At 37.6% G+C, this 26029-nt stretch overlaps 1 protein-coding gene across 1 annotated transcript in view; it reads right to left on the bottom strand.

The window, feature by feature from the left end:
- Positions 1–25054, bottom strand: part of PCLO (piccolo presynaptic cytomatrix protein) — a 384092-nt gene extending 359038 nt beyond the window's left edge. The window contains exons 1-2 of the mRNA XM_036863834.1: positions 24597–25054; positions 17208–18762 (exon numbers count right to left, since the gene is read on the bottom strand). Of these exons, the coding sequence (XP_036719729.1) occupies positions 17208–18762; positions 24597–24850 (1809 nt within the window). The 5' untranslated portion in view covers positions 24851–25054. The remainder of the gene's footprint in view (positions 1–17207; positions 18763–24596) is intronic.
- Between the last annotated feature and the right edge of the window lie 975 nt (positions 25055–26029).

The raw sequence follows: 26029 nt of genomic DNA, 5'->3' as shown, positions 1-26029 counted from the left end.
TAAGGAAAATCTGACTTTAAAATTACACTTAATCAGCTTTACATTATTTTCACTTTTTCACAAATCCTAGCCACATTTTTCATTACCACTGATTTCCTTCTGACCATTTTTTTAAATCCTTCCTCTTTCAAGTTAAAAAACACACAGATCTACATATTAAAATTTTTCCCAACAAATACAATTATAGTTACATGTTCACATGATGAAGCCTGCCACCGACTTCTTTGAATTCTTTTACCTAAGTAGAAATCTGATCCGAAGATATGTTTGATGAATTCTACTGAAGTTTGATTTTCCTGAATAAATGTTAGAAATGTCATATTTGTTTTGCCAACTGATTTAAATATCTTTATTTTTGATTAGGTAGAAGAAAATAATAGAAAGGTAGTTTATTGTTTTATATTCAGGTAAGAATGTACCTCATCTATATGGTGTTTATTATTTTCTATTTTACAAACAAGATTCCATCTGCATTTGCTAAATTATTGACTCTCCCTCTAAACTCTGAGTTCTATTCTTAACATTGAGCAAAGTTATCAACTTCATTATCTCTATTTTCAAAATCTAACAGAGTGGCTGGCTCATAGTAGGAGCTCATGGCTTTCGAAACAACAAAAAAGAGCTCAGCAATATAAATAAGGCTTTGGTTTGAGCAAGAGTGAGTAGAAAGGTATAAAGTCAGTGCTCTTACACCTCAATTTCTTACACTAAATTTCAAAAATAAACTCCTGCCAAGAAGTTTAACTTCTTTTTTTTTTATTGAAGTACAGTTGATTTACAATGTTGTGTTAGTTTCAGGTGTACAGCAAACTGAGATATACTGATATAGATACATATTAGATATATATACATACACACACATATATATATTCTCTTTCAGATTCTTTTCCATTATAGGTTTTTACAATATATTAAATATAGTTCCCTGTGCTATACAGTAGGTCCTTGTTGTTCATCTATTTTACATATAGTAGTATGCACCTGTTAACCCCAAATTCTCAATTTATCCCTCTCCCCACCTTTCCCTTTCGGTAATCATAAGTATGTTCTCTATGTCTGTGAGTCTCAAGAAGGTTGATTTCTTATATCTTTAAGAATATGTAAAATTCTCTCTCTCTTCTCTCTCTCTCTCACACACACACACACACACTCTTTCTGTAACCTAGAAGTGACTGGTTTAAAAACAATGTGCTGATTTTGGGTGGAGGGGCAAGATGGCGGAAGAGTAAGACGCGGAGATCACCTTCCTTCCCACAGATACAGTAGAAACACATCTACACGTGGAACTGCTCCTACAGAAAACCCACTGAACGCTGGCAGAAGACGTCAGACCTCCCAAAAGGCAAGAAAATCCCCACGTACTTGGGTAGGGCAAAAAAAAAGAAATAACAGAGACAAAAGAATAGGGACGGGACCTGCACCAGTGGGAGGGAGCTGTGAAGGAGGAAAGGTTTCCACACACTAGGAAGTCCCTTCGTGGGCAGAGACTGCGGGTGGCAGAGGGGGGAAGCTTCGGAGCCACGAAGGAGAGCACAGCCACAGGGGTGCGGAGGGCAAAGCGGAGAGATTCCCGCACGGAGGATCGGTGCCGAGTAGCACTCACCAGCCCGAGAGGCTTGTCTGCTCACCCGCCGGGGCGGGCGGGGGCTGGGGTCTGAGGCTCGGGATTCGGTGCTAGCCAGGAGGGAATCCGGGAAAAAGTCTGCAGCTGCCGAAGAGGCAAGAGACATTTTCTTGCCTCTTTGTTTTGCGGTGCGCAAGGAGAGGGGATTCAGAGCGCTGCCTAAACGAACTCCAGAGACGGGCGCGAGCCGCGGCTATCAGCGCGGACCCCAGAGGCGGGCGCGAGCCGCTGTTATCAGCGCAGACCCCAGAGACGGGCAGGAGACGCTAAGGCTGCTGCTGCCGCCAACAAGAAGCCTGTGTGTGAGCACAGGTCACTCTCCACAACGACCAGCAAGCTACAGTGCTGGACACCCTATGCCAAACAAAAAACTAGCAAGACAAGAACACAGCCCCATCCATTAGCAGAAAGGCTGCCTAAAATCATAATAAGGCCAGAGACACCCCAAAACACACCACCAGACGTGGACGTGCCCACCAGAAAGACAAGATCCAACCTCATCCACCAGAACACAGGCACTAGTCCCCTCCACCAGGAAGCCTACACAACCCACTGAACGAAACTTATCCACTGGGGACAGATACCAAAAACAACGGGAACTACGAACCTGCAGCCTGTGAAAAGGAGACCCCAAACACAGTAAGATAAGCAAAATGAGAACACAGAAAAACACACAGCAGGTGAAGGAGCAGGGTCAAAACACACCAGACCTAACAAATGAAGAGGAAATAGGTAGTCTACCTGAAAAAGAATTCAGAATAATGATAGTAAAGATGATCCAAAATCTTGGAAATAGAATAGACAAAATGCAAGAAACATTTAACAAGGACGTAGAAGAACTAAAGAGGAACCAAGCAACGATGAAAAACACAATAAATGAAATTAAAAATACTCTAGACGGGATCAATAGCAGAATAACTGAGGCAGAAGAACGGATAAGTGACCTGGAAGATAAAATAGTGGAAATAACTACTGCAGAGCAGAATAAAGAAAAAAGAATGAAAAGAACTGAGGACAGTCTCAGAGACCTCTGGGACAACATTAAGCGCACCAATATTCGAATTATACGGGTCCCAGAAGAAGAAGAGAAAAAGAAAGGGACTGAGAAAATATTTGAAGAGATTATAGTTGAAAACTTCCCTAATATGGGAAAGGAAATAGTCAATCAAGTCCTGGAAGCACAGAGAGTCCCATACAGGATAAATCCAAGGAGAAACACGCCAAGACACATATTAATCAAACTATCAAAAATTAAATATAAGGAAAACATATTAAAAGCAGCAAGGGAAAAACAACAAATAACACACAAGGGAATCCCCAGAAGGTTAACAGCTGATCTTTCAGCAGAAACTCTGCAAGCCAGAAGGGAGTGGCAGGATATACTTAAAGTCATGAAGGAAAAAAACCGACAACCAAGGTTACTCTACCCAGCAAGGATCTCATTCAGATTTGATGGAGAAATTAAAACCTTTACAGACAAGCAAAAGCTGAGAGACTTCACCACCACCAAACCAGCTTTACAACAAATGCTAAAGGAACTTCTCTAGGCAGGAAACACAAGAGAAGGAAAACACCTACAATAACAAACCCAAAACATTTAAGAAAATGGGAATAGGAACATACATATCGATAATTACCTTCAATGTAAATGGATTAAATGCTCCCACCAAAAGACACAGACTGGCTGAATGGATACAAAAACAAGACCCATATATATGCTGTCTACAAGAACCCACTTCAGGCCTAGAGACACATACAGACTGAAAGTGAGGGGATGGAAAAAGATATTCCATGCAAATGGAAATCAAAAGAAAGCTGGAACAGCAATTCTCATATCAGACAAAATAGACTTTAAAATAAAGACTATTACAAGAGACAAAGAAGGACACTACATAATGATCAAGGGATCGATCCAAGAGGAGGGTATAACAATTGTAAATATTTATGCACCCAACATAGGAGCACCTCAATACATAAGGCAAATACTAACAGCCATAACAGGGGAGATCAACAGCAACACAATCATAGTAGGGGACTTTAACACCCCACTTTCACCAATGGACAGATCATCCAAAATGAAAATAAATAAGGAAACACAAGCTTTAAATGATACATTAAACAAGATGGACTTCATTGATATTTATAGGACATTCCACCCAAAAACAACAGAATACACATTTTTCTCAAGTGCTCATGGAACATTCTCCAGGATAGATCGTATCTTGGGTCACAAATCAAGCCTTGGTGAATTTAAGAAAACTGAAATCGTATCAAGTATCTTTTCCGACCACAACGCTATGAGACTAGATATCAATTACAGGAAAAGATCTGTAAAAAATACAAACACATGGAGGCTACACAATACACTACTTAATAACGAAGTGATCACTGAAGAAATCAAAGGGGAAATCAAAAAATACCTAAAAACAAATGACAATGGAGACACAACAACCCAAAACCTATGGGATGCAGCAAAAGCAGTTCTAAGAGGGAAGTTTATAGCAATACAAGCCTACATCAAGAAACAGGAAACATCTCGAATAAACAACCTAACCTTGCACGTAAAGCAATTAGAGAAAGAAGAGCAAAAAAACCCCAAAGCTAGCAGAGGGAAAGAAATCATAAAGATCAGATCAGAAATAAATGAAAAAGAAATGAAGGAAACAATAGCAAAAATCAATGAAACTAAAAGCTGGTTCTTCGAGAAGGTAAACAAAATTGATAAACCATTAGCCAGACTCATCAAGAGAAAAAGGGAGAAGACTCAAATCAATAGAATTAGAAATGAAAAAGGAGAAGTAACCACTGACACTGCAGAAATACAAAAGATCATGAGAGATTACTACAAGCAACTCTATGCCAATAAAATGGACAACCTGGAAGAAATGGACAGATTCTTAGAAATGCACAACCTACCGAGACTGAACCAGGAAGAAACAGAAAATGTGAACAGACCAATCACAAGCACTGAAATTGAAACTGTGATTAAAAATCTTCCAACAAACAAATGCCCAGGACCAGATGGCTTCACAGGCGAATTCTATCAAACATTTAGAGAAGAGCTAACACCTATCCTTCTCAAACTCTTCCAAAATATTGCAGAGGGAGGAACACTCCCAAACTCATTCTACGAGGCCACCATCACCCTGATACCAAAACCAGACAAAGATGCCACAAAGAAAGAAAACTACAGGCCAATATTACTGATGAACATAGATGCAAATATCCTCAACGAAATACTAGCAAACAGAATCCAACAGCACATTAAAAGGATCATACACCATGATCAAGTGGGGTTTATCCCAGGAATGCAAGGATTCTTCAATATACGCAAATCAATAAACATGATACATCATATTAACAAATTGAAGGAGAAAAACCATATGATCATCTCAATAGATGCAGAGAAAGCTTTTGACAAAATTCAACACCCATTTATGATAAAAGCCCTGCAGAAAGTAGGCATAGAGGGAACTTTCCTCAACATAATAAAGGCCATATATGACAAACCCACAGCCAACATTGTCCTCAATGGTGAAAAACTGAAACCATTTCCACTAAGATCAGGAACAAGACAAGGTTGCCCACTCTCACCACTATTATTCAACATAGTTTTGGAAGTTTTAGCCACAGCAATCAGAGAAGACAAAGAAATAAAAGGAATCCAAATCGGAAAAGAAGAAGTAAAGCTGTCACTGTTTGCAGATGACATGATACTATACATAGAGAATCCTAAAACTGCTACAAGAAAACTACTAGAGCTAATCAATGAATTTGGTAAAGTAGCAGGATACAAAATTAATGCACAGATATCTCTTGCATTCTTATATACTAATGATGAAAAATCTGAAAGTGAAATTAAGAAAACACTCCCATTTACCATTGCAACAAAAAGAATAAAATATCTAGGAATAAACCTACCTAAGGAGACAAAAGACCTGTATGCAGAAAATTATAGGACACTGATGAAAGAAATTAAAGATGATACAAATAGATGGAGAGATATACCATGTTCTTGGATTGGAAGAATCAACATTGTGAAAATGACTCTACTACCCAAAGCAATCTACAGATTCAATGCAATCCCTATCAAACTACCACTGGCATTTTTCACAGAACTACAACAAAAAATTTCACAATTTGTATGGAAACACAAAAGACCCCGAATAGCCAAAGCAATCTTGAGAACGAAAAATGGAGCTGGAGGAATCAGGCTCCCTGACTTCAGACTATATTACAAAGCTACAGTAATCAAGACAGTTTGGTACTGGCACAAAAACAGAAATATAGATCAATGGAACAGGAGAGAAAGCCCAGAGATAAACCCACACACATATGGTCACCTTATCTTTGATAAAGGAGGCAAGCATATACAATGGAGAAAAGACAGCCTCTTCAATAAGTGGTGCTGGGAAAACTGGACAGGTACATATAAAAGTATGAAATTAGAACACTCCCTGACACCATACACAAAAATAAACTCAAAATGGATTAAAGACCTAAGTGTAAGGCCAGACACTATCAAACTCTTAGAGGAAAACATAGGCAGAACACTCTATGACATACATCACAGCAAGATCCTTTTTGACCCAGCCTGTAGAGAAATGGAAATAAAAACACAAATAAACAAATGGGACCTAATGAAACTTAAAAGCTTTTGCACAGCAAAGGAAACCATAAACAAGACAAAAAGACAACCCTCAGAATGGGAGAAAATATTTGCAAATGAAGCAACTGACAAAGGATTAATCTCCAAGATTTACAAGCAGCTCATGCAGCTCAATAACAAAAAAACAAACAACCCAATCCAAAAATGGGCAGAAGACCTAAATCGACATTTCTCCAAAGAAGATATACAGATGGCCAACAGACACATGAAAGAATGCTCAACATCATTAATCATTAGAGAAATGCAAATCAAAACTACAATGAGGTATCATCTCACACCGGTCAGAATGGCCATCATCAAAAAATCTACAAACAATAAATGCTGGAGAGGGTGTGGAGAAAAGGGAACACTCTTGCACTGTTGGTGGGAATGTAAATTGATATAGCCACTATGGAGAACAGTATGGAGGTTCCTTAAAAAACTACAAATAGAACTACCATACGACCCAGCAATCCCACTACTGGGCATATACCCTGAGAAAACCATAGGTCAAAAAGAGTCATGTACCAAAATGTTCATTGCAGCTCTATTTACAATAGCCAGGACATGGAAGCAACCTAAGTGTCCATCATCGGATGAATGGATAAAGAAGATGTGGCACATGTATACAATGGAATATTACTCAGCCATAAAAAGAAATGAAATGGAGGTATCTGTAATGAGGTGGATGGAGTTAAGAGTCTGTCACACAGAGTGAAGTAAGTCAGAAAGAGAAAAACAAATACAGTATGCTAACACATATATATGGAATCTAAGCGAAAAAAAAAAAAAGGTCATGAAGAACCTAGTGGCAAGATGGGAATAAAGACACAGACCTACTAAAGAATGGACTTGAGGATATGGGGAGGGGGAGAGTTGAGATGTGACAGGGTGAGAGAGTGGCATGGACATATATACACTACCAAATGTAAAATAGATAGCTAGTGGGAAGCAGCCACATAGCACAGGGAGATCAGCTCGGTGCTTTGTGACCGCCTGGGGGGGTGGGATGGGGAGGGTGGGAGGGAGGGAGATGCGGGAGGGAGGATATATGGGGATATATGTATATGTATAGCTGATTCACTTTGTTATAAAGCAGAAACTAACACACCATTGTGAAGCAATTATACTTCAATAAAGATGTTAAAAATAAATAAAGTAAAAAAATAATAAATAAATAAATAAATAAAAACAATGTGCTCTCCTATTTAGAAAAGTTGCTAAATTTAGATCTAGCTTCTTGTATGGGATTCATTGCTAAGTAATTCTGTGACCTTGCAAATTCTTACCCTTGGTTTCTCAGTGACAAACGGAGTTAACAATGATGGCACCATCCCTACTTATTAGAATTTTTATACAGATTAATAATAAATACAAATATTTATTCATGTCAGTTTCAAAGCACTTCCACTTATACTGCCAAATGTAATTTTTAGTATATGACAAGTCTCACAAATAAGGAAAATAAATACTCAGAAAAATTAAAATGACCTGACCGAATTACAGTAAGAGTAAAGTAAGAAGACAGGCAAGAAACATTGTTTATAGTGAAGTTATTGCTTCTTTATCAAAGGTAACTAGAACTACTGTTAATTGAATTCAGAGGAATATCAGCAAGAGTATTTATGTGTAAAGGGCAGAGCTAGGACTACAACCCAGATCTTTAGATGCCTTACTGATGCTTTTGATATCAGCATTACTTTAAGGAAGATATATAAACTTCTAATAGATTATTTACATCTTTGTCTTCAATGTAGTACTTTTGAAATGTTTGTAAGTAAGAGCCCAGTTTTATTTCAGCTAATTAAGATATGGAACAGGGGAGAGTGTTAGGTATGCGTGATTTCTCAAGGGATGTGAACAATGAGCAAGTTAACCCATCACTGTATTAAGTTTACTGATCCAATAAATGATTCTGTTAGTTGTGGGTATCTGCTTTCACAGCAGAACATCTGTTCTTATTAAGCTATACAGATCATCATACTAGCTGCAATAATATGTAGCAACACTTAGTAGACATTATAAAAAGCTGGATATGCAGAAAGACACCTGAAACATCTAGTTATTTAAAAGCTGAAAGTGGAAAAAAACTTTGGTTCTAATGATTAAACTTATGGGTAGAGCATGAGGAATATATATTTATTTTATACGTGCAACATCCAAGTAAAGAGGAAAATGCTGCAAACTAGACCTCATGGAAAATGAGAGCTAAACAAACATGGCGTTCGTGAACACATTTAAGTAATAAGGATTTTTAAATGATTATTTCTAGTCCTCTAAATTCATGAGAAAATTATTTTAAATAAATAAATAAATTTTGTTATACTCAGGGTATTTTTGTTTTAAATACTATGAAGGATACCTAAGGATTATTAGAGAATAACAAAACAAACAAACAAACAAAAACAAAACAAACCCAGAATATTCTTTGTCTTCTAAAAACTTTATGTTTAGAATCAAGGGACTTTATTTCTCTTTACTGGGTTCATATAAAAATGGTGCCAGTTAAAGTATACATGCCTGTGACAAACAAAGAACAAATGAAAAAACTGAGCAAATCTGGCATTACAGGCATAAGGCATTTCAAATCATTACTGTTATCTAGAAGCAAAAATTCTTGGCATTTCACCAAGTAGAATGCCAAAGCTAAAGACGTGAAAATCAAGACTCTACCCATTCCTTCATATCATATAAATTGTTTAATCAATCATGTGATGAATGAGAATTTTTTAAATTACTCAAGTGTTAATTATAAGATGAATTTCCAAATACCGTATGCTAACACATATATATGGAATCTAAAAAAAAAAAAAAAAAAATGGTTCTGATGAACCTAGGGGCAGAACAGGAATAATGATGCAGATGTAGAGAACGGACTTGAGGACACGGGGAGGGGGAAGGGTAAGCTGGGACGAAGTGAGAGAGTGGCATGGATACATATACACTACCAAATGTAAAATAGATAGCTAGTGGGAAGCAGCCGCGTAGCACAAGGGAGATCAGCTCGGTGCTTTGTGACCACCTAGAGGGGTGGGATAGGGAGGGTGGGAAGGTGACGCAAGAGGGAGGAGATATGGGGATATATGTATATGTATGCCTGATTCACTTTGTTATACAGCAGAAACTAACACTCCATTGTAAAGCAATTATACTCCAATAAAGATGTTTAAATAATAATAATAATAATAATAATAATAAAGCAAAGGAAATTTTAAAAAAACAAAAACAAACAAGCTAAAAAAAAAAAAAGATGAATTTCCAAGGTTAAAAAAATAGCACAAAAAGGTTTGACATTAAAAGTAAAAGCCTCTCTCTCAGGCACCACGCTTGCATCTTCAGAATCAATCAGTGTTAACTTTTGCTGTGACTTTTTCTAGTGGCTGCCATTATAACATCAAATAATAAGTTTTGATTTATAAATTTAAGATATTATGTATTTTCTCCTTCTATAAAAGCAATATTTTTTCAAAAAGCAACCTTATATTATCATCTGTTTTAGGATTGTCCTAAGCAATATCCAAGAAATTATATTTGATGTATTAATTAAATACTTTAACACACAGTTAAATAATGTATAACTTTCTCAGTTTGATTTGTGTACCATCTAGTATCATCTCACATTCCACTACTATTATGCAATCACATTTTGGAAAAAAATGACTTAATGTCTTTTTAGTTTTCTTCATTTCTGGGACATAATCAGCTACTCCATCCCACTCCTTTCATTTTCCATTTTAATAGAGGAACGCCTACAGTGATTGTGATATATACATACACATACCTACATACACATTTATACATGTATACATACACTTATAGAGTGCCAATGACTTTTATGGACCCTTAAGTGTGAAAAAAAATTCTTAAGCTGCCCTCACACTCCCTCTTGATCTCTTGCCTGGATAGAGGATTCATCTAATCACCACCTCTAGAAATTTAAAGAAATTGGTCCCTCTGCTGTCTTCTGTGTTGACACCTGCCTGATTTCTCATCTTTTTGTAGATGCTAATTTTTTTCTCTGTGGAAGTCTTCCAAGTTTTCTCTTTACCCTTGGAAATCAGATTATATCACCAGGATGTATCTATCAGACGTTTTACTAATCTTGCTTGATCCATTGGTGGATCAAAATCTGAAGACTTACATTTTCTTTTTTCCAGAGCTTGACTCCATAGCCTTGATTCATTTCTTTCTGGAACTCCTAATAGAGCTCTTAGATATAATTTCCATGATTTTTAATATTTCTCTTAAAGCCCCACAACTCCAGATAACCACACCCCCAAAATGTCTACAACTCCATGGACAAGAGTTTAGAAAGAGCTCCCTATACTGGAGTAAAATGCTCATTCCCCAGCCTCCACATCACCATAGGAAGGAGTAAATAGGGGCATCTCAGAATTGTGCACATTCCTGGGTACGTTCCCCCTCTTTCCTTTCTTAGCCCCCCTCGAGCCCCCAGCCTCAGAACTATGCAAATTAGACCTTTAGTCACCACAAAAAATTCCAGATTCCTGAGTCATCCCTCAACTCCCAGACTCCAATCCCTCAATTACAGGGAGTGAGGGGACCCTACCACCAGATCACCAACCCTCCCTTGGTCTGTGCTGTAACCTTCTACTTCATTTTTCTCCATAACACTTATTACTATCTGTCACACTATACGTCTTATTTATTTGCCACTCTTACTAGAATACAAGTCGCACGAGGGAAGAATTTTTGGCTACTTTGTTCACTTTTACAACTAGGACAGTCCAGAACAGTGCCTGAAACATAGTAGGTGCTCAGTTAAATAGCTGAATAATTTGCTCTACAAGCTGGGAAAATTCTGGGTCTTTCATTTCCAGAACATCAACCAGGCCCATTTTTACCCTCAATCAGCCCACTGAAATTTGAGTGTACTAATTATTGATGAAATACCCTCTCTTAAGTATTTCTCAGGAATAATAAGAATTTTATAAGTTCTTTATATTTCCTGAATGGACTCTTTCCTGTGAGGTCAGGTGTTTTGTTTTGTCTTTCACTAGTTTATCTATGTCCTTCATGTGGTGTTATCGCTAAAATGCCAAGTGAGTCTCTTCAAACCATTCATTTACAGTGAATGTCTCCATTATTTAGAATGAGTAATCAACAGGTTTTTCTGTATTTCTGGACAGTTCTGCTTCCCCATTAGTCCTCTTCTTTGAATGAGAGGAAGTAGGATGGCAGAGGGTCAGTGTCCAAAGTAAGGACAGCTTTACTAGGAGGGTAACAGATTTAGTAAATTTGACTCCTTTAGTGTTTTATTTGTTTGTTTCCTCCTTTAAATCACTCCGTTGTGGGAGAGAAGCATTACTTCTTCTCATTTCCTTTCGAAAGCCCTACTTTTCTCATGAGGGCCCTTCCTCAGGCAGTTCATCCCTTCATTTGGAGAATTCTTTGGCTGTAGCCTAAGCAGAAGAAAATAAAGCCTCTTCCTACCCACTGTCTTCCACTGGAGATTAGGAAAGAGTCCACTTGTCCTGTTTGTTCCTCCTGTAGTTCTGTAATTTATTACTTGATCACTACCTACAACCCACTGTTGCTTTCTGTATTTGTGGATGCTAAACTCAGAGCTTCACTGAGGCTCCATCAGGAAGCCACCTGACAGTGGTTTCTTTAGCTCTGTTTCTGTCACCACCTTTCCATTTACTTTCTATCTTCTAGGAATTCTTCAACCTGCCAATTTATGTTATTGGTGGTCTTTCCCATTTTCTTGAACTACTACACTTTTTTTTCATGAGTACTTTTTATTATTGTTTTTATTTATTCATTTATTTTTTTAACTGAGGTATACACAACTACTATACTTTCAATCTTTTAAAACTGGGACCTCTAGAGAGGAGGTGAACGCATATGTGCTCAGTCCTCCTTTTTAAAAAGAACCGTGTTGTTGTCTCTGCTTAGAATTTGGGGTGACAAATCACCTTTGTGCTAAAACAGCAAGCAACTAAAAAGAGAATATTCCTTTTTCTAAAAGTTCTTTCTGCTACTCCATCATCAGGAATGTCTTACTAGCTTTCTTTCTCCACAGGTTCCAGCCTCCTGACATTTGGCATATCTCTACTCTTTTCTTAACAGAATTTTCCCCCTCAGTTTCTCCTACTAGGAGTGGCAGGCTGATCCACCTAAAAGAGGTGGCCACTTAAGTCATTTTGCCAACCTGAAAAAGTTCAGTCATTTTTTGTTTGTTCTTTAATAAGTTGAGAGAGTGTATATGGAAGTCTAAGTGTGTTTGTTTTTTATTTTTATTTTTTAGCTCCTGAGAGATGGCCATGTTTTTGTTAAATAAAACATCTAGTTTCAGCCAAGATTAATATATGGGTCATCATGATCGAAGTAATATGAGCAAAAAAAAAGAACCACCCACCTAAATCCACTTTCCTCACTAACATTTGGTTCATTATTAACAGTCTAAAAAATGACAAGTCATTTCATATATTACAAAATTTCCTAAGAACCAGGAGAATTATCACACATTAGGAATAAGTCTTTAAATCTCTCCTAAACCTACCTGGTCCCAGCCTAGACATCAAAAGAGATAAAGTAAATCAACAACAACAAGAAACACTGTAGTTACTAATTGTAAAGCAAATGTTCAGTTTCTGTGTCAGAAAGTAAACCCAAAGAGTGAACCTGTGTTGCTGAGATTAACTCCATTAATGGACTAGCAAGAAGAGATGCAGCTATTAACTCCTCTTAGCAAGAAGAGATACAGCTATAAAGGCTAGGCTTGGAGCCAGTGGATTTAAGGTTTATCTGAACAGCACACATCTTGACAACTACCAGAGAGGACAGTTAATTTAAACGTCATCCCCTTCACACAAATATTTGGGCTATCTGAGGTATGGGTGTGTTTGCGTGTATATGTATGTGCACGTGTGTGTATATGTGTGTCAGGTGGGCAGAGGTGGGAGAGAGCTGGCAAATTTAGTTAAGGAAGTAAAAGTCCCCTTTCCTAAAGCTTGTGTCTGGGTGTTGATACCTTTCCAGCCCTTCTCCTCAGACCTAGTAGTCATTTAAGAGCCAGGATGTTCAAAGCAAATATAGTCATAATTCTGCTTTGGTAACAAAAATGTATCAGAGAAATTCTCCTGGTCTTTTCAAGGAGTGATACAAGAGACCAGGACTTTTTTTTTTTTTTTTTTTTTTTTTTTTTACCCAATAGGCTGTAAAAGTAATAATATAGAGAATAACTTGCATATAAACTCAAACTTGAAAATAATAAATTCATGTAAATTAAAGTAGTATAGAATGTCTAGTCTCTGGCACTGTCCTGCATGGTAAAACTGTTTACTCAATCTGAGTATTTTTGGACAATTTGACCCATAAGATTACATTTTTCCTTATAGGGAAAAAAATGAGAATTAAAATGAAATGTTACAATTAGTACTGCAGATCAAATGGCTCTTGATTGCTATCTCAGAACCCAACAACTTATGATATTGTATCTATGCAGAAAACAATTTGAGAGTAAACTGTCAAAGTCAACTCTGTTTAAAATATTAAGATTATCTATGACACATATTACAACTTCAAAAGAACTTCATATATTGAAAAATACCTTCTCATACAAATGTTCAGCTAATCCTCCTAAAAACCCAATGTGTTTAACAGACAACATGTTATTTCCATTGTTTATATGGTATCACTGTTACAGAAAGTGTAAATGACTTGCCCAAGCTCATCTCATTAATAATGGGGATGCTTTTTTTTTAGCCAGTGAGACCCTCTACCTGCCCCCACATTCCCAACTCCTGTCAAGTGTGTCCAAATTCTTATCATTCTTCACATTCCCAGCTCAAATACTTCTATTTCCATGAAGGTAGTTGTGACACCCCCCAAAGATAGTGATGACTTCGTTTGACCTCATCGCACTTTCTCTCTTCTTACCACGAGTAAATGGATTTGGAATCAGAAGATTTAGTTTGGGTTCTGGTTATTTACTATCAGGATGATCCTAACATAGTAACCACTTGAACACCAATTTTTTCCCATAAGAGAAAACAGAATACATGACCATAGAATTATTTGGAAATTTAATTTTGATAAAACAAATAAGAAGGAACTATGTGAACTGTAAAGACCTATACAAAGTTACTTTTCATATATATCTATTTTTTCCTTTCTTATTTACAACTTTTATTTCCCCAGTTTTCTGGTAGAAGGAAGACTCCATATCTAACACATACTTGATTCTATCAAAATACTTGATGGTGCTTCGCAACTTGGCATTTGATACACGTTTGTAAAATGAATGAAGGATTGAATGTATGACTACATTAAACAAGGTAAGTTTCATAAAGCAGAATGCTCACTGCTACTGACTAAATGTGGAAGACCTAAATCTGACTTCAACTTCTCTCCAATCTCATTGCCCATTTCTTCCCCACCACTTCAGGCAACCTAGATTTATGCCTGATTCCCTAAATACACCCTGTATTATTCTGGCTCTAGGTCTTAGGCTAAATCATTACCCCCTTTCATGTTCTTTATCTGTTGAAATAATATCCATCATTATGTACCTAGCACAAATGCCATTTTCTCCATGAAGCTTTCCTTATCTCACCCACTGGAAATGGCACTTCCTACTTGGAAGTTCATAATGTTTGCTCATGTCTCTCACAGCTTTTATCATTTGACCACATATTTCCTTGTGTGTGTATGATCTAACCTAGTACATCTGGATCATGTTAAGATCAGCATTATGTTTTACTTATCTTTATATCCTACCAAACATGTAGTAAAATGTCTTCCACATTGTAGGTACTCAAATAATATACATGGCTTGAAGGTCCAACTACAGGTTTCTGCCTTATAAATTGCCACAAATACATGACAAACATTTTACAAAAAGATCATCTACTGTTTGAAGTCATTATTACTACACATTCCTATCAAGATGGTATACTATGGGCAGAAACACATCTTTATCAGAATTTATATATACATATATATACACACACACACATACACACAATATGGAATATTACTCAGCTGTAAGAAAGAATGAAATTTTGCCATTTGCAACAACATGGATGGACTTGGAGGGCACTATGCTAAGTGAAATAAGTCAGACAGAAAAAGGCAAATACTGTATGATATCACTTATACATGGAATCTAAAAACTACAAGAAACTAGGGGTTATAACAAAAAAGAAGCAGACACACAGATGTAGAGAACAAACTAGTGGTTACCAGTGGGGAGAAAAATGGGGAAAGGGGCAGCATGGGAATAAGGGATTAAGAGGTACAAAACTATCATGTATAAAATATGCCACAAGGATATACTGTACAACATGGGGAATATGGCAAATATTTTATAATAACTATAAATGGAATATAACCTTTAAAAATTGTGAATCACTATTGTACACTTGTAACTTATATAATTTTATACCTCAACTATACTTCAATAAATAAATTAAAAGATAAAAAAATGATGTGGAAAAAAAGGTTAAGATATGAAAAAAAGCTACAAATACATAAACCAACTATTTATAATCTGATTTCCTCCATAACTTAAATGTTCTTATTAATTGCAATTTTATCATTAAAGTATGGCTTATCTAAAAAGTTAAAGTACTCAATATGACTTTTGGTGAAAAGAGTAAAAGATACTTTAGCAAAAAAACGAGGTTGACATATTTAAATGGACATCATTTTCAACTTTCATCACAGTTAAGTATCCAAACTAACATAACAGCTACCAATAATTATCACTGTTGTTTTTATCAGACCATAGATTTCATTTATAACAAGGGTACACAAGTCTCCTCTCTTGCGGATATTTAAATGACATAATCCTTCATTGCCTGCTGCCTTCATTCCTTCTTGTGCATTATGTGCACATAATGCACACACAGCCCACTGACAGCTGTTCTCTAGATGGACTCAATGGTTTCTGTGCCTTCTCATCGGGTAGGGGCTACTGCATTTCTTTTAAAAATGTATTCTTTCAAACCTTAAGCCCTTTTATTCTCACTTATTTTATATTATTATACCATCTTCACTATATTATTTCTTAACTCCAGATAATTTCTAAGTTCTGCAGTTTTGGTTTCTGTCCCTTCCCCCTGAACGTCCCCAAATCTCTACCTATTAAAATGCTCTTTTATTCAGGGCCTTTAAGCACTGAGTTGACATTAACTGACCTGTTGAGAATAACTTTTCTATCCTGAGTCAGAGTAAACAACCTTGAACTCATTTGTGCCACAACTGGCCCCTTCATGATTCAGTCTGCCAGGAAGGCTTACCCAAAGACTTGGAGTTATAAACTGTGATCCTTCTAAGAAGATACCCATAAAGTTGAACCTGTTCTAATGACTTCATTTTTTGAAGTGACTTACGCTGTTATGAATGACTCTCAACAAATGAGGGAAGCATGCTCTCATAGTGTATAGCAAAATCACTGGCAGGAAAAGGGGATGTGCAGTTTGAAAGAATGTACTCAATTTCATATCGAAATTGTATTTAGAATCTGAAAACACTGTCCACTTTTTTTCACAGCATAAATAGGATCCCATTTAAGAATATCATATCAAGAGTATCATGGTAGGTAGGAACATGAATTTAAAAGTTAATGTAAAAATTAATATAATGTAATAATAGTGTGGATTTTACCCATAGAATGCAATGAGTAAAAGCTCAGCATCTATCAATCAATTCATACTTCCTTTATGTGCCAAATTTATCAGAAATTGTAGCAATATTTTGGAGAAATATTATTGGAGAAAATGTTGAAAAACTCTAATTTACATTTGGCACAGAAGAAAAAGAGGAAAGTAGGAAGGAAGGAGGGAAAGAAGAAAAGAACCAGAGAAAAACAGTGCCATCCTATCGTAACAGCAATAAACTAAGCACCATTTGTGGAAGATGATGATATGGTTTAAGAGCATGAACATAACGAAAAAATGCACTTACCTCGGTTAAGTGAGGATTGGGGTTAAAACCACAGAGGCTACAAACAGTGGTTTGACACTCAGTGCATGTGTTAAAATTGGCCTTTTCTGGAACATGCAACAGAAGTTCAGTGGTACTGCAAAGAGGACAGATGGTTTTTGGGAGGCCTTGTACTGGAGTCTGTGCTGCAGATGGAAAAGTTTGTGGCTGCAGAGGTTTCCCTGTTTGGCTTACTGGTTTTGTAGATTGTTGAGGAGGGGGCTTTGCTGGGCCAGGCTGCTGAGGAGGGGGCTTTGCTGGGCCAGGCTGCTGAGGAGGGGGCTTTGCTGGGCCAGGCTGTTGAGGAGGGGGCTTTGCTGGGCCAGGCTGCTGAGGAGGGGGCTTTGCTGGGCCAGGCTGCTGAGGAGGGGGCTTTGCTGGGCCAGGCTGTTGAGGAGGGGGCTTCGCTGGGCCAGGCTGTTGAGCTGGAGTCTTGCCTGGCCCAGGCTGCTGGACCTGAGGCTTCACTGGCCCAACCTGCTGAGCTGCAGTCTTTGCAGGCCCAGGTGGCTGAGCTGGAGACTGTGGCCCAGGTTGGTGAGCCGGGGATTTCGTTGTCCCCAGCTGTTGGGCCGTGGGCTTTGCTGGCCCAGGTGGCTGAGCTGGAGTCTTTGCTGGCCCAGGTGGCTGAGCTGGAGTCTTTGAAGGCCCAGGAGGCTGAGCTGGAGACTTTGGTCCAGGAGGCTGAGCTGCAGGCTTTGTTGTTCCCGGTGGCTGGGCCGGGGGCTTTGGGGTCCCTGGCTGTTGAGCTAGGGCCTTCGTTGGCCCTGGTTGCTGAGCTGAGGGCTTTGCAGGCCCAGGCTGTGGTGTGGAAGGTTTTCCAGGTCCAGGCTGCTGGGCTGGAGGCTTTCCAGGACTTACTTGGTGAATAGGTGGCTTGGATGGGCTTTGCAGTGAGGGTTTAACAGACTCTCCCCTTACCGTATCTGTCTGTTTAGTCTGAGGCCTGGCTGCATCTCTTTGAAGTGGCAATTTTGCCTGGTCTGTCTGAGGAGCCTGGGTGAGGCCCTGAGTTGGCGTTCCTGTTTCTGGAGGTTGTGATTTAATTTTTTCTGGCTGCTGAGGAGATACTGATTTGGGAGAACCGTCCTGCTGAAGCAGGGCCCTCACGGGTCCTGGCTGCTTAGGAACTGGCTTGGGTGACTGTTGTTGTGATGGAGGCTTTGTGATTCCTTCAGGTTTTCCTTGTTCCTTCTGAGATATTTTTTGTTTCTTGGCGGCTTCTTCCTGGGAGGCATCAGGGTCTGATATCAAATCAAAAGGATTGAATTTATTTACAACAGAGGAGACAGCACTTAAAGGATTAACCTCTGAGAGGAAGCCAGGCATCATACTAGACTTGTGCTCTTCCTTAAAATCAGTTCTGGATCTCGATTCTTTCAAGCTAATAGTGGAAGGACTCCTTCCAGGCAATTTCTGCTCTGACCTCAGAGTGTCTGTAGTTCTACTTTTACTGAGACCAGGCTGAACTGGACGCCCAGGGTCCGGCGGTTTTCCTGGTTGCTTTGGAGATTGACTACTATCCAACTCTTGTTTCCTAGAAGAATGAAACAAAAAGAAGTGAAAATAATGGAAACTATCCCAACTCAAAATAATATTTAAAACCTATTACTTTCTTACATCTTCAAAATTATGAATGTATAAATATAACTAGAATCCATTTTTGCAGCATCCTATAAGTAATCATAAAATTTTTAATGTCTTTGTTACTTTCTTTACATGGGTACAGATTTTCAACACGGAAATGAAGAGGAAGGGGAAAAAACCCCATACTTGCTACTATAAGTAATGAACTATTAAGATATCTAGGTAGAAAGTATTTAAAATAAAAATAATTTACATTTACTTAATAGAATCTAGCCATACTTAAAACCTATTTAAACATATTAACTCAACAGGTCAATGCAAAGCCATGTTCCAGTACTTTTATGCTCACAGGATGTATCCTTTTTAACCAAAAGTTATAGTCAAGGAATGTTAGCCTCCCAAATACTAGCACACCAAGAAGTGAAAATATTCATTTTTAAATGAGATTGCTGTTAACTGTTTTTGGGGGTTTTTTTTACTTAGTATTAGAATTTACATTAGCTACATAAGACATACAACATGACATCATGGGATCTGGTAAAGGAGGTTTTCAGGGACTCTGAAAAAGCTGATCATCTATTCAATTTTTGACAGAATATCTGTCAAAAAAGGTAATATCCATCAAATATTGTCCTTATTAAACTTCATAGAAGAATTCCTACTTTAATTAGAAAATTCTGAGAAACAATTCTTTCTTGTGGAAGGACAGTGTTATTTCATTCAATTATTTTTCCAATAGCATTCTTAATCTGAGATCTCTCAATGTAACAATATGATGCTTAAAGCATCTTCAGACATAGCCTGATGTACAAATAGCAACAATCTGGTTGTGACCCCACTTTTGAAAAGTACTGTTACTTTCCTCAGAAGAAGAAAAAACATATTGATCTCTTTACTTAATGTTTTCTACACCACTTACTATTACCATTGTTAATTAGACATTATTATTGACAATGACTTAAAAATGCAACAAGTAATTAATTTGCAAGTTTTCTTTTAACTCATAGACAAATACACAAGATGGATTTTTTTAAAATAGTTTTGGAAACATCAATTTTAAATGACTATGGCTCAATAATTAAAATACTTGTTTCTCATATACACTTTTATCAAGTACGTTAAATTTTAAACAAGCTATTTTTTACTGATAAAATTGCAACTAATAAGAACATGCTGCATTAGAATTATGGGATAAATCAAATTATAAGTATTTTGTTTGATATATGTAACATTAATTTTGGAAAAGATTTCTTTTTAATTAAAAGAAAAAGAGATAAACAGAGTGATTCAGTAGCACTTAAAATATGAGATGATCACAATAAATTTCTATAGGTTTTAATTTGTTTTAATAAAATTTACCTGCTAATGGACCAGACTATAAGTTTTTCATTTCAGGTCATCTGGTACTTATTATGAATTAAGTTTTTAAACCTCCCCTAATGATACAGAAATTTGAGTACAGATCAAGATGTAAGGCATAGTAGGAAGAAACACAGAAGTATTACTTCTAAATAGCAAAGGGTCAGAAAGAAAATAATCTATAAATGGCAATGTATGCCACAAAATGATTTTCTAATAAAAGATGAATAAACAGAATTCTTAGTTCTGGCAATTTCCTCCAGGAAAAAAGGTTACGAAAACTTTAGATACTACCATGTCTCTGAAGCCTGTACTTAAATAAGGAACTAAAATTTTTATCCTAATTGATTCCAACAGTTCTAAAATATCTTTTAAAACACACTGCTACACATTTCCATTGGGGAAAATAATTTTGAATGTTTCCTTATAGGCCTCATTACGTGCTCCCTTCCATATGAAGGCAAAAGAACCATAGTAAACAACCCCAAATAGATTATTTTCAAAAAGTTCCACTGTTTAGATAATCACATTATTCTAGAAATGTTCCATATTCAATTCATAAAGTTTACCATTCCCTTGAGGGGCAGATGCTTAGGGACTATCCTATAAGTGTTTAGGCATTTTATTAAAGAAATCTATATTTAAACGAGTACCCAAAAAATCTATTCTTAACTAAACTGTGCTCTCTTGAAAATACTATTAAACTTAAACACTGTTTTTGTGATATTATTTCACTTAATCCAACATATGTACAAAACAAATAAATTTTGTGAATACCAAATATTTGTGATAACAATAAACACCAAAAGTTAAAGGAAGCTGCTTGCATTAGAAATTATAACTGCATGTACTTCCTAGGAATATTAAGTTGTATTATATTATAGAATCCCCCTGTGAGAAAATACCCATACAGCTATAAAGACTACAATTTAAACTTAGTTTTAGTTGCTATAATTATGTAAATAAACGTCAAACATGGAGATCTGGGAGTGAAAAATAGAAAGACAATCATTAAGAGAAGATACAGACTTAATACCAAACAAAAATATAAAGATGTCTTAGCTAACTATGTCTTTTGATGAATTTGTTTGGTATGACAGTTGTGTTAAAAAGAAGAATGACCAAAATGCAATGCATCTTGTGTACTAGACTATGAATTCCTAGGGAGAGATATGTTTCACTCATCTTTTTCATCACTAGAACCAAACCTGGTAACTAGTAGATGCGTATTAATGTTTGATGAATCAATGAATGAATGAATAACAGTGAGTAAACAAATGAATGAACATATCAGGCTTTTGTTTCCCTCTAGATTAATGTCTCTTGAATCCTTTTCACTTTAAATTCTTCTACAGGTCTTGTGAGATATAAACGGAAACATTCCATATCCATTTTGGCTTGCTGCTCTAGGAAGAAAAACAGTTGTGGAGGTGTCTACCCAGCAGTGGAGGTCTTAAGGAATGCTAAAGAAAATAACTGATTCAGTCAGAATTGTTACTAAATATTCTACTAATTAGAAGTGTTTTTCAGTAAAGCTCTTCTCCTATGACACATCTGTAGGTGTAAATACAATGAGTAGAAGACGTAATAAAATTGCATTTCCCTGGATTGACAATGAATCGAAAATCCAGAAGCATTTCATTTGTAAGCTCTAACTTCTAGCTTCTAACTACTCAACTCTTATACAACTTCCCTTTTCATTTTACTATTGTCATCCTCAGATTAGAATTTTTCTTTCACAGGTTAACAGGAAAAAAATGTTTTAGCAGCAAATGAGATAAACATGCATTCAAGACTAAGAATATAAAAGCAGTTGGAATACTAAAATATTTTAAAATGTAACACAAGAAGCAATGACACTTGACAGTGTTAAGTCATAAAATTTTATAATAGAAATATAAGCCACTTTAGGAATGTCCGTTCATTTGTATATTGCAGAGAATACTAAGACCTAAACAGGCTAAGAAATTAATTCAAGGTTATAAAACTAGTTAGTCACAGAAATCTGGTATCCTAACTCCTGGTGGGCAGGAAGGGGAGGCAGGATTTCCAGTACATTGCACTGACTTCTCCATTTGTAAAAGAGTATAGATATATCAAAATAACTCATAACAGTGAATAATTTAACATACAACTTGTCTGCAGCCATCACTGCCAGTGCCATTCACTGCTGATATTGATATTACTACTCTTTATATGTATAGCGTTCCTTCAAATTAAAATCCAAGCAAAAATATTCCTGTCAACTTTTAATTAATCCTTACTATGGCTCTACAAGATGGGTAAGATAAGTATTACTGCCTTATTTAGAGGCAAGGAAACTGAGGCACATATGGCTGAGAAGCATATATAATTCGCTATGAGTCAGTTAAAATTAATAAGGTCTCTGTGCTCTCAACCCTTATTTCTTTAAATAAATAAATAAATAAATAAAAGTCAAAGCCCACCCTGTCTAATTCGCACCACATAATCTCCTAAAACTTGAAATGATTTGGATATACTTTCTTATATATACTTAAATTAATATGTGTCTATTTGGTTATCACATAGGGGGATAATAACTTTCCAAAATTAAAGACATTTATAGAAATCTTTCAGTAAAATATAAGCAGGTTGCCAAAATCAGACACGTTTACACATTTCAATGAAGCTTTCATCAATAACTGTTTAGGCCGCAGACTACCTACTGATAAGAATTCTGCTGCAACAAAAACATCAACAGAGAGCTTTAAAAGTATGCTATCTGATACAAATACTGCACAAAACACCATACTTTCATAGGCTGAAATAATATTTTTTAGCCACCCTCTGAATACAAGTAAGAAATTTAGAAATCAAAGCTCACACTCTTCTTGGTATTTGTAACCAGCATGCTAAACCTGTTGCTTGTGCCTCTTAGGAAAAATTGCAGAAGAGTTGGCATACATTTCTAAAAGGTTAATAAAAGTATTGTACCTCATTATTACTCTAGAAAAATCTAGTATATGAACATTCAAAATTTTTTCTAAGTCAGGTTTTAAACAGTAGAGAAAATAGTACATATCATAAACTGTACTCTTAAGGGAATAGATAAGAAAGGCTTTATACCAAAGAAATAGCCCAATATATTACTAGTTTAAAAACACAGAAAAATATATTCAATATAAAAAAGCTAGTTTTTACTAGTAGTGTTGGTTCCCCTTCAAGAAAATAGGGTTTTTAACTGATATAGTTTACGCATTTAAGATTTTATGTGAAAAATATTGCCACTATCCACAAAACATTTTACATTTCTCCTGTATTAGTTACCTGACAAAATTATATGTATATACTTATATTATAGCTCCTAAGTGTTTTTATTTTATTAAGTACAGGATAAGAGCCTACACCTATATCCAGATCTTTCTTATTTCCAGTATCTCTAATGAAAACTGTTCGGTTATCATAAAGCAGGAGTGGTTTCAGGACCACGGACAGAGGAGTGTTCTGTCTCTGAACACGCTATGAGGGTGCAAAGTTAAAGGGTTTGTTTACAATAATAAAAGCAGGGCAGGCACAGTGATTATACCCTCTTAGTACCCTAATTAGAAAACAACTAATTTATTGGGATGGAGGAACACAGAGAGCTAGAGGGGGAAATGAATACTTTAATATTATAGATTAGCTCTTAACTGCCTGTCCAAGTTGCCATTTGTTTTGTCTTTAAAAGTATGTACTGAAAACTAATTTGAAGGTAACACAAGCTCACATGTTCTTCCGTAAACTGTAAGACGCTTTTCCATATAAAAGAGGGGTGGTTTAAAAAATAGCATATGCTAATTCATAAATACACGTACAGCACCTGCACTGTTGTGACCAAACCATCTGTTTAATGCCACACATATTTTAGGGTTTCTCACTGAATATAAAAGGTGTATTTATTCTATACCTTCTACCTAAACAGCTCCTGTTCTCCTCTGGGGGGTAGGGTGGGAAGAAAAGACAAATCACCTCCAGGGGAATTAAAGGTATTGTTACAGAAATATTTAGACATCATTCACAGAGAAAAAGACCCCGAAATGACTGAGGAGGTTTAAACAGAAACAGGTAAACACCCAGCTCTCTCCATTTCCTGACACGTCCGTTTTGTATTAATGGAAGACTTCCAGATTAGTAAAACACCGGAGGGCGTCTCTCCACGCCACCCTAGACAGAAAAGGTTCCAAAAGGCCAGAAATCACAACCTAAAATCACAGTTCCAAGAATGCAACCCTTGACTATCCCACCAGAAACTCTATAATGCATCATTTTTATCCTGCCCAACAGAAAGCTTATGTTCTCTTTACCACCACCCCATTAGGGAGAATAAAATGAACGGAGGCGACATATATGTACTGCCGTGCTGGCACATATGTGCACGGGAAGCTGTACATATATGCCCGGACATATACATCATGCTGTGCGTGCCTGTGCATAGAAGGAGGCTCCGCAGAGGCCGGAGGAATGCTTCCCTTGGGCAGCCCCTGCGCCCTTGACATGACAGCAGCGATCTGTCTCCTCTCCTCTTCGCTCAGCTGGCTCAGATCCGCCTCCATGCCGGCCGGAGTCACGGTGTGCAAGGGGCTCCCCGCCCCGCCAGCCCCTCCTCCGGCCGCCGCTGCTGCCGCCGCCGCCAGCCCTTCGGGGAGCCCTTCCCCTTCCAAGCTCGCCTCGTTGCCCATGGCTTAGGGAAACTCAGGGCCACCGCGCTCCCTCCTTGTGCTGCCTCCCCGCCGGGAAGCCCGTGGCCGGAGGAGCAACCGGAGACGGGGTCCGCCGCAGGGCGTGCAGGAGGCGAAGTCCCTGAACACCAGGCGGAGATTAGTCCCTCTTGCAGGTGATGACCGAGACCAGTGCCTCCTCCATGTTGGACAACGCCAGCCAACCTTTGCAGAAGACAACTCCCGACGCCGCCTCAGCGCCCCAAGCCGGGGAAAAGCAGATCTGAGCGGTGCCAGCCGGGTGCCGTCTGCCCCTCCCACCGTGCCCCGCCTCCTCGCCGGCGCCCTCGCAGTGCGCATGCCCTTCTTGGAACAGGTGATGCCTGCGCCCGCACCCATTCCGCTCGGCGTTGCTCTGTATCCTTCCTCATTCTCAGCACCGACTTAAAGGAGCCCAGCGAGAGCACAGCTAAAAAGCAGAACGAAACAGCCTACGTTTCTTTCAGGCATATTTCAGGGTGCCTCAACCCGAGTTTTAGCGGACTACATTCAAGGGGACCGGAAGGGGGTTTGAGGGGAGGTGTCTGTTTCCATTCCATCTTTGACTCATGGGATTTGTAGTTTTTTTTCTTTTCCTTTTTTTTTAAGGGAGAATTTTTAAAGATTCTAGGTAATGTTTTCAGGTAACTGGAGATTAACAGAGAAACCTGATACCTTTGGGACAAATTTCCCCGAAGGAGATAAAACTGGCCGTTTTCATTTACAATTTTGCCAGAACAGCTATTTTAGAATCTTAGATACAGTATAAGTAAGAAGGTAAGGTTTTTGAATGCTTACCGCTGTGTTGTTTCCTAAAGGGACTACGCAAAAGTAAAGATTTGGAGAAATTGCGGATAGGATACTGTAGTAAGATCCAGATTGTCGAATATTAAAATGTTACAATAGTGTGAACTTTTAAGACGTGTGTTCAACCCTTTTTTGTACAACTGTGGGCCCAGAAAGAAAAATTAATTTGTGTAGTCACACAGCTGGCTAGCGGCAGAGGTATAATTAATACCCACTCTTTCAGACCCACCCACCAACATATACTCTTTTCTTGCTACTGCATTCTTTAGAAGGGAGTGTTTTAGCTCAGCCCTGGATCTGCAGCCCCAATTTTGCTACCCACCTTTCCTAACAAGGTGGACTTAATGTCCCAAT

The sequence above is a fragment of the Balaenoptera musculus genome, chromosome 9, assembly GCF_009873245.2.
Source record: "Balaenoptera musculus isolate JJ_BM4_2016_0621 chromosome 9, mBalMus1.pri.v3, whole genome shotgun sequence".
Taxonomy (NCBI): Eukaryota; Metazoa; Chordata; class Mammalia; order Artiodactyla; family Balaenopteridae; genus Balaenoptera; species Balaenoptera musculus.
This window is presented reverse-complemented; position numbering and strand designations above follow the sequence as displayed.